The 10,134-nt window shown below is 45.6% G+C and overlaps 1 protein-coding gene across 2 annotated transcripts in view; it reads right to left on the bottom strand.

The window, feature by feature from the left end:
• Nucleotides 1–2,815: 2,815 nt before the first annotated feature.
• nrp2a (neuropilin 2a) overlaps nucleotides 2,816–10,134 on the bottom strand; it is a 60,572-nt gene continuing 53,253 nt past the window's right edge. The window contains exons 17-18 of one of the 2 annotated variants that reach the window (XM_004552661.4): nucleotides 5,936–5,986; nucleotides 2,816–5,278 (exon numbers count right to left, since the gene is read on the bottom strand). In XM_004552661.4, the coding sequence (XP_004552718.1) occupies nucleotides 4,974–5,278; nucleotides 5,936–5,986 (356 nt within the window). In that variant the 3' untranslated portion in view covers nucleotides 2,816–4,973. The other variant, XM_004552662.6, reaches the window with a different exon arrangement.

Raw genomic sequence — 10,134 nt, 5'->3', positions numbered from 1 at the left:
ACCCTCACGTGGCCATTTGCGAGTCTTATTTTTCAGCCCTGGAACTTTCTGCTTGTTTTAAGCATTTGATCAAACAAAACAGTGGTTAAAACAGCAAATAACATTTCTCCTCAAGGAATAATCCCACTGGCATCTGATGTCAAGCACTTGAAGTGCAACACCTTCAATCAAGCTCAACCAACAACACTCCAGACAGATGGTTAGGGCTGACTGCGAGAGGCCTCCCACCATGCCCGATAACAAGTTTCCCTGGCTATATAGGGCAACTGTGAGTGTAAACACACCAGCCTCAAGTGGAGAGGACAGGTGGCCTGCCACACAGGACCGCTGGTCATGTTGCGAGTCCACAACAAAAGTTCAGTTATGTGGAAATGCCTGAGTGTCTTAATAGTGCGATACAGTGCCAGTGGCTCAGATCTGATGATGGGGGCTATAGCAGAGCTGTGATACTTCTGGGAAATCAAATCTGAACCAAAATGTTGCTGCTGAGCAAAGGCGGCTCGAGGCATTAGCTTTAGTCTAGTGGGAGGAACATACAAGCGAAAACAAAACCTAAAACCAGACCATCAGTGATGCGTTCCCTTGTCAAGAGGCCTCAAAATTGCCTCAAATGACACTCGATATCTTTTTTTTTATCAAGTTAATTTCCTCCTTTCTGCCTCACAATGATAGGACTGCTGGCCTAGTTTGGACCTCTGAAAGGAGCCTTTTCCACCCCAATCATTTCCTCCATGTATTTGTTTTCGGAAGCAGCATCCTCTGGAGGCGGGCAGATGATGATGTCACAGAGGAAGGAAAATGATGGTTTGCCTGCTGTTTGTACAAGACTTTGGCATTTGTTGTCACTGGGTCTGGCATCACTGGCAGGCACACTGCCACCGAACCCCCCCACTCCCCCACCCCCACTCGGCCTAGCCTTCATCCACCCTCCCCGCAATGACCCATATAGGTGCTTTGAATTGCTTGGCAGGCTCAAGAAGATTTATCTGGGCCCCCCTCCCAGAAAGACCACTGGGATTTAAGCATGTGGTGGTGGTTCGAGTGCAGCTAAACATGTAAGCAGGTTGTCAATTTTGACTCGTGTACGTTTGTGCGTTTGTGTCTGTGCATCGCTGCTGCAGTTTGTGACAGCTCTTTGGATGCAGTTGAAGGAGATATGCTGTCTAGTCTCCAGGTGTTCTTTTTCAGACACTCACTGAAGGAGTTGTGTGTTTTTTTGATGTGTGAATTACTTTTGGTGAGGTACATTCTGTTCTCTTAATATCCTGGATGAGTAAATCGAAAGCTGTTTAATAGGATAACTGCATTTAAAACCCCAAAAAGCTGATTTAAACAGGCCTCGTAAAGTTGAGCCATCATGAGAATCTTTTATCAGGCAACGTAAAGAGAACAATAATTAAGTTAGAAGACCAAAGAAAGTTTCCTCCCCGACTGTGATGACTAATACTCTGCCTTCTCTTTTCCACCCTTCTTGCATAATCCCCCAGATTAATTAGCTGTGTGTTCGAGTCACTTCCTGTAGCGCGACCCTCAAATAGGCTCCCTTCTCTCAATCTGGCCTATCCACTTATAGGGCGCCAGAGCGTTTTCCCTTTGAAGACCGCTCGGGCTTCAGAGGCAACAAAACTCTCTGATCTGGCGGCTAAAGGAAAGGGCTCCTGCAGCGTGCCGTTACAGGCTGATAAAAACTTAGAAAGAAAAAAAGAACAACATTTGGGTAACACACACACACACTCAGAGGGGGGGAAAAAATTAAGAATAATTTGGTAGTGAAAACAAGAGGCAGCATGGAACAATGACAATCTGGCTCCTTTGGTAATTTCCTGTCGGCATTCATTCGTGTGATGTGGTCGTGACTGTTCTGCCGGGATCAATCAAACCTGCGAGCAGATGGCATCGCACTCCTCCAGCGGACTGGGGATTGACTGTGAGGATGTTTTTTCGTAGTTTTTTTTCTTTCAGAGATGGTAATTGGCCCGCTATGTCACGGACCGGAGCATCCTAACAGCCGCTGCCATTGCCACCATGCAGCAACAACACCTTTCGTTATGCTTAGCACAGCTCATAATGTCCTACCCATGCTGCAGGCTGCATTTCTTTTAAAACTCCAGCTTGTATTAAGCACGGCTGTAATTAATAAGGTGCGACTGCAATGAGCTCGGACGAGGGAAAAACACATTTCAGGAGCAGCATTTTCATTTATCCAAGTTTGCCCCGCCCCCTGTATAAAATTTGGACCACTTTGGCTCCCTTACCACACGCACCCACGAGGCCTAGATAAGTCAAACATATCTCCTTCTGGATTGGAAACTGCGTTTGCTAACAGGGCTTGCATTTAGGTGAAGAAAGCTTATGTAGATAAATGGAACCGTGTGTGGGAGCCTCAGCAAGCTGTATAAAAGAGAAACAAAGTAATTGCATGTGTACTGTATGAGTCTGTGTGTGCGTGCGCGCGCGTGTGTGTGGCTGAGACACCGGGCACTTCAAAGCTTTGATGTTGGAGCTCCTAAATGAGGGCCACCAGAGGTCCAGACTAATGGGACATCATGGGGAGATTAGAGGCCAAGTGTAGCAGGCTGACAACACAGTATTATGTGTGTGTGTTTGTGTGTGGCAGAAATAGAGAGCAAGAACACGAGTTTGTGTGTGTTGCTCCTTGCGTGTACTCCTTTTGCAATTAAAAGTGAAAGTTTTGGCTCCAAGTCTGAGAGGGAGTTTGCAGGAAGTAATTGGACAGGAAGCATCAAGTTGTGGCCACGAGCATTCCGGTGCTCATGCCAAGATTTCGACAAAAAAATGTAAAAACGCGTCAGAGTTAAAGAAATCATCAGTTTATTCGTTATGGTATAAATCCTTTATTAAATAATCATAACAATAATTATAATAACAATCATAAAAAGAGCATTTCTGTACAAAGACCCCTTTAAAACAACAACAACAGCAGTCCTAGCAGTGCGAAGGGTTAGGGGTGTATGTGTTTGTGTGTGTGTTTGTCGGGGGGGGGGGGGGTCCTGTCTTTCTGTGTGTTTCATTTGGTCCCCCCGGGCTGAAGGGGGCGCTGTGACTGTCGCTGGCAGTCTCAACTTACTGTATCCGATACTGGCTCCAAAGGCAAGCTGGATCCCCGAGGCTCCAAGGCACTTTGAAAAGAGTCAGTGGGGGTCCAGAGATGTGGGCCTCAGAGGAGAGAGAGAAAGAGACAGCGAGTAAGGGTGGATGGGATGTGATGCTGAGTGCGAAAGTGTGAGAAGCCATCGTTCCCTTTAATTTCTAGATTCTGCCATACTCTCGGTGTGCGCGCATGTCCAAAGTTTCTCGAGTTTTTCAGAGAGGAAAGACGTGTATTTGTGTTCTGTATATACATCCGTATATACAAGGGAAGTGCGTGGATGTTTGTGTCCGTGGACGGGGAATTTTAAAGGCCTTCACTCCCTTCTTCTCATGGCTTACAAGTCCAATCCAAGCATGTGCGACAAGACCTTTTTAAACAGTTTAAAAAAAAAATGCTGCAACAGTAAAAATTAACACACGCACAAAAAAATTAATCACAAAATAGGCCACGACTAGCCAGTAAGTTGAGGTGGGACGGGGGTTCCGGCGTTGGTGTGTGTCGGTGGGGGAGGTGGGTGGCGGGAAAAAAGAGGGGATAGGTCCTTTAAATCATGGCTTTTGAGGTCCACGTGTAAAAGAGAGCGAGAGAGATCCTCCTCTCTGGTCTCGATGTCTCCTCAACGTTCCTTTTTTCAACATTTCCACCAACAGTTTGCTTTTAAGGCGTTGTTGTGTGTCCGGGCACACAGTCAGTCAGTCGATTGAGAAGAGCTGTGTCTGACTGCATTTGTTTTTGATCCCATTTGCTTTTTTTTTGTCTTGTACTCGTGAAAGAGAGAACATCGCCCCTACGAGGGAGAGGCAGGGGATTTTTTTTTTAGTGCGCTGTCAGTCATAGTCTCTTATAGTCTCTCTTTCCTTCTCTTTCTACAGTGCTTCACACTCTTACCAGCAATCCATAGGTTGCACCAACCAAAGCTCCTTGACCTTTTACCATTAACCGCAATGTAAACGTGACCTTCTCTTTGACAGGAACCGGCAACAACAGTCTCCGACAACTAAATCTAACAAGAACATCTCTGCCAGTAAAATAATGTGTTAAAAAGCCCCCCTCCCCCCTCCCCACACACACACACACACACACACACACACACACACACACACACACACACACACACACACACACACACACACACTTCCTTTGCTTCATTAAAAAAACAAAAAACAAAACATATCTGCCAGACTGGGTAACAGGCCAGAACTAAAACATTAAAACAGAAAGTGATTGAGCAGTGAGACAAACTCGAGGGGCGTCGGTGACTAAATAGACCACAGACTGTCAGGAACTAAGAGGATAACTGAGGCTGATACGTAGAGAACAAAGGAGCCAACGGTCCACACCAAGGAGCTAACTTCTAGGCCACTGTGTTCACACGTGATCCAAAAAACAAAAGAAAAAAAGACGCTTTCTAAGCACGTTCCTAACCTACCACCTTTCCAACACGATGTGTCTGCCTCGCTGTTTGTGTAGTTTACAGTATCCACTTTCAAAACTAGACCTCATACAAATCTATGATGCATCTATAAACATTTCTCTGTTGGTGGACCAAGAATCTGTACTTGATATGTGTAGATATTTACTTTTTAGGCCCAGAACGGAACAGTCCATCAGTTTTTTACTCAGTGGTTCATTTTGCCATAGAACTACCAATACTGGACTGTGCAATGCTTTCCGAAACAGGAAAACAAGTTCTCGTTTGAGCTCGAAAGTGGCTTTCTTGTTGCCTGTGCATCCTGGGATCTGCGCTGCTGAGGAATAAAGTGAACTGAAGCAAAATGAAGAAGATAGCGGGAGGTTTTCACAGGGTGACTGTCATCCCTCTCTTTCTTTCCATCTTCCTTTTCGAATCGCCTTTTCTTTCTCACGCCTCGGTGCAGCAGCGCTGTTGGTTGAGTTTGACCTTGTGCTTGAGGCCGTCGTAGAGTTCAAAGTTGTAGTTCTCCAGGGTGGTGGAGGAGCGGGAAGACAGGCCGCTGTAGGAGCAGGTGCAGTACAGCAGGAGGCCGGCGCACACCGCTCCGAGCAGGACGCCCAGAGAGCTCATGACGATGATTGTGACCAGTATGGGGTCAAGGGTGTACAGCCACGAGTTGTCCTTTTCTGAGACACGCGTGACTGGAGGCTCGGATGACGGTGATGGCGTGTTCCTCTCTGGGAACTGTAAACCTGTGACAAAAACGGGAGGTTAGTATGATGACAGGCAAGGAGTGGTTGTATAAACCTGTTATTGCTACAGTTAATGATGATATACATGACATGGGGAGGTGGGTTGCAAAGTGGCTTGGAAAAATCAACGTAAATACGAGATTTTACAATTACAGGTAAACTGCTGTTAATGAGATCAAGTGATCTGTCAGGAGTGCAGGTAAACTTGACTTCCTGACCCTACCTGATCTTTTGCGATGTTTTTGACTTACTAAAGAGAAAAGATTGTATCAAACATCACTAAAGTCATGAATTGTTGTGAGTAGAAGACTCATTTACAAACAGAAACTAAAGTCCGAACAGAGGTAATTCAATTCAATTTTCATTTATGTAGTGCCATTTAATATCAAAACAACAGTTGCCTCAAGGCACGTTATATTGTAAGGTATGGACCCTACAAAAATTCAGAGAAAACCTCTAGAATTGGACGACCCCCTATGAGCAAGCAATTGGCAACAGTGGGAAGGAAAAACTCCCTTTTAACAGGAAGAAACCTCCATCAGAACCAGGTATAGCCATCTGCCACAAGGGAGATAACTTACAGAAATGTTCTTTATAATTTATAAAAGTACTTTATAGAAATGACAAAAAGGTACTGGTGTGAGCTCCGTGTCTTACCTCCACCTAGCGGGCCACCGTAAATTCGTCCATCGCCACCTGGTCCCTTAACTATCAGACAGAAGCACAGGACACACCGACTTTAAACACCAATCCGATTTACGCATAATTCTAGCTGTAATTACAACAAATAAACAAAAACATGCCTCTGCATTTGCCTCTGCAAGGTTTCCTTTAAATGCTCGCCAAGTGCCTAACTCGAGTTCAGTGTCTTTTTACACAATCACCAGAAATAACAGCAACCCTTTGCATACCGTTAACTGCTTTATATTTGCTGCTAATTTTGATATTACACATTTATACTCATACACACACTTATAAATAGAAAAATACGACTTTATTAATAATAAAGATCATTAAGATACATTCCTGTCAAACACACAGTCATCACATGGTATATCGATGGTGTAAGACTGCTCATTCAGTGTGAATAACAATGCAAACATGTCATCAAATCATTAACAATTCCCGTCATTATCGCTGCTGAAATCATCATTACTGTTCGACCGGTGCATTAGATCATCAAAGAAGAGAAAAATAATGGAGACAAAATGTCAGCAGTTGCTCGTGACAGTGCTTTGTGTGAAAGTAACAGGTCTGCCAGGTGGTGTGAACTGAAAATTGACGTGGATGTGAGTGTCTGAATTGTGGCAAGCCCTCCCTCCCAGCACTTTATTCGAGCCCAATAGCCTGAGAGTACTTCTACTTTAGGTGGGTTTTCTTTTAACTTTGTGCACATTTGTGTCCGCACATGTGAGTGTGTGTTTGGGCTCGCTTGCTCTTGGCGAGCAGTCAGGAGTGGGAGTAGCTGCTTGGCAAGGCACACGTCTAGATCTGCTGGTCTCTGATGGCCACCGGCATTATTAATACTGTTTCCAGGGCAACTGGTAGTTGGCAGGGGATTGGGCGATCGAGGTGCGGTTGATGGGAGGGAAAAGTGCTTACCGCAGACCTAATAAATGCTATCTGTCCATTAACTAATTACGACTATTAGAGGCTTGGAAGCATAATGGTGTTGAGATGGCTCGAGTAGGGTGTCCGGTCCCTCCTCCCCCCAAGTTGATTTAAAAGCACATGGGCAAAGTGTGCCAGAAAAAAGTGCAGCTTCTAAATTGTGACAACAAATTGAGGTGCATTTCTGCTGAGCTGCGGGCTTGTAGGTGATGGATTTTTGCAGCAGTGACAAACCAGGGAAAGCACGCCCCGTTAAGCTACAGAGTGAAGACCTCAATTTCATTCAATCCAGGGTGTTAAATTGAGCTCGTGTCAGATCTCATCACCTCTGTACCAACTGATGAGAGAGAAATTGCCGCTAGTGTGTCTATCTCGGTGACAATTACACGATAAAAATGGGTTTTTAGAGCCCATATGTGTTAAATATTAGCGAGAAGTGCATTAGCTGTGTCTTATTTTATGTCACCGGCCAATAATGGCACTAAAAAGGGAAAGAAAAAACCCAACCCTGAATGGCTGAAACTCTCTGCTCTGGTTTTTGTAATATCTCGGATTCCTCTCAAGGATGAACACATAAGGCAAAAACACTTCGCTTATGGCTTCCAGCTGGTCCGGCGGCATTGTGGGATTTGTAGGAGCGTAAATCAAGGATCGAAGCGGCGATGGCAGACAGATGTGTCTATTTACAACCCTAAAAACAACAAGCACATATTCACACTGGAAAACACGACAAGGCTCGGCTCAGGCACGGCTTTCATCTGGGCGGCTCAAAGACACGGAGAACAACTGGAGTGGGTGGTATGAAGCATGAATGGGAGTGGAACAACGTGCTTTATTACACAAGAAACACTGAAACACTGAAGACGGCCGCATCCATCACTGACTGATGCCTTTATCGAGAGAAAGATGAGATGTTCAATCAAACGGAGCTGGTTAACTCCGTTTGCGATGCAGGACTTTTTAAGTATGATGGATTTGCATTCCTTTGTTTTGTATTTTTGTGAGGTTTTTTTTTGTAAATGTGCACATGCTTTGTTGAAAAGGACAATGGACCCCCCCCCCCTCCACACATCCCATTTCTGTTCTTTTACAAACACCCTCGCTATTGGCACAACTCATATTGCAACTATCCTGTGGTTGTGTTATTACAGAGATACCAAGAGCTTCATTTTCTGGGCCTTGCCAGATCATTTCCACAGCTAGCACAGTTTTCTCCCCCCCCTCCCTCCCCCCGTCTCTCCCTCTCTCAGCACTGCAGGGTTCCTCGTGTCTCTGGGGTCTTGTTTTAGCCTCGTGGTTTGGCAGCTCTGGCTGGCTCCTTGCAGCGGAACCAGCTCAAAATCCCCTCCCCGTCCTCTTCCCCCTCGCATGCCTGTGTGTGTGTCCACGTTGGGGTCATTCCAGAAGGACCGTTGGGGTTATGAGGAGCCAGACGGTACTCAATGGTCCGAATCAAGCTGTTCAGACAAATAACTTACTCAGTCTTCAGTTCTCTCATCAGGAGCAGCATAGTGTGAAATGTCAACAGCAAAACTCCTTAATGGAACAGGGAAGGAAAAACAGCAACCGAAGCTACATCCATTAGAGAGCGTGCATGTGTGAGAGAGAGAGGCCACAGTGTTTCCTTTGCCAAAAAAAAAAAAAAAATATATCACTCAGCAATTTAGGACAATGTCTTTGTCGTCATCATCACCGCTGGGGGCTGTAAACTAAAGCAAGTGAGGGTTCGTCGATCTTGCTGCGCCACGACTCTCACTGCCATCGCCGGTCGGCGTCGTCCTCTGACGAATACAGTGCAGCTTATAAGCGCTTCGCTTTTAGCAGAGGGTACGGTGTCGGTCCCGGCTGTCCAACCTCACCGTCAGGACCGGCTCCACCCCGGGGGTGGCCATACTGGAGGACCAGTTAGAGTACTGGAAGCACTGCGAAGAGCTGTGATAGGCCACAGACAGTTGGCTCTTCTTGGTGGCCAGGTGTTGTCGACAGCAACAGAGTGCTCTGACCAAGATGGCCGCTGCCAGGAGAAGGAGGGCACCCCCGGCAGCCATAATGTAATACCAGTGGATGGGCAAGGGAGGCACAGGAACGCCTCCCCCTGGTGGAGAGATACAGAATAATTGGCCAGCGGGAAAAGAGAGGAGTGGCACTTGTTTTTCACTTTTTAACACTGAATTCGTCTGATTCTATCCCTGTTCGTGCACCTCGTGTGAGCATGCACAAGCATGCCAGTTGCAAAAAGAAAGAAAGAAAGACATCTCCAAGGCCAGAAAAGAAAGAAAGAAATGCATCCATCTCTGTCACGTAGCTTGGGTTGCAATTGGAGGACAAGTTTTCACACCAAGATCGTCAAGAGATTTGGTTTGAAATCGCTCCAATAGTTGGATCCAATCAAGTGCAATGCAAGCGATTTATTTCTTTTATTTCTTTATTTATTTTTTTTAAACAAAGCTCCAGTGAGATTTCTTGGTGTGAAACGAAAGCCAAAATAATTAGTCATAAAAGCACGCACACACATTGACTTAAGGAGCTTCCTCTTCCTGTTTCACACTGGCACAGGAAGTCACAAACAGCTCCTTGATATCATCTCAGAACCATGCAAGGATCAGCGGGAACATCACACGGGTATCCAGCGTTCCAGAGCTCGCACTCTCTCTCTCACTCTCTGAGCTCATATTGGACCGGGATTTGTTATTTAGCTGGCTCGAGTTGTCAGATTTTGTTTTGAGTACATAATTTATCCTGTTCTCTGTTCTTGGTTTTTCATTTTCCTTTTTTGTGTGTTTTTTGTCTGTCATGCATCAGCATCCTGGCCAGTCCTCTCCTTCTCAAGCCAAAGAGCTGTCTCCTCGGAGACCATCTCCACAGATCCTCTACTCTTCTGCTGCTCCTGGATTGAATTCCCCCTCCCCCACCCAATTCTCAAATTTTTGGTAAGAACCAGCTAACCGGCTTCCAAGAGGCCTCTACTCCTCTATCCAAGTCTACTAAAACAAACCCTTGTAGACAGAGTGGAAAAACTAAAAAAAAAAAAGAAGAAGAAGCCCACATGCTCTTTCCAAAGCTGATGTGGAGAAGCTGTATGTAGGATGTCACACTGAACTAAAGGGAAAATGAAGCGGGGCTGAATACATCCTGATTTTTGGACCGTGTCACATAATTACAGGGGGAAATGGTGCGTGCTCCTGCTACTTCACACTGCACACACTCATTAGGCAGAGCTGACTTAGGGAGAGGAGACAGAGACA

This window comes from Maylandia zebra, linkage group LG23, assembly GCF_041146795.1.
Source record: "Maylandia zebra isolate NMK-2024a linkage group LG23, Mzebra_GT3a, whole genome shotgun sequence".
Lineage (NCBI taxonomy): Eukaryota > Metazoa > Chordata > Actinopteri > Cichliformes > Cichlidae > Maylandia > Maylandia zebra.
This window is presented reverse-complemented; position numbering and strand designations above follow the sequence as displayed.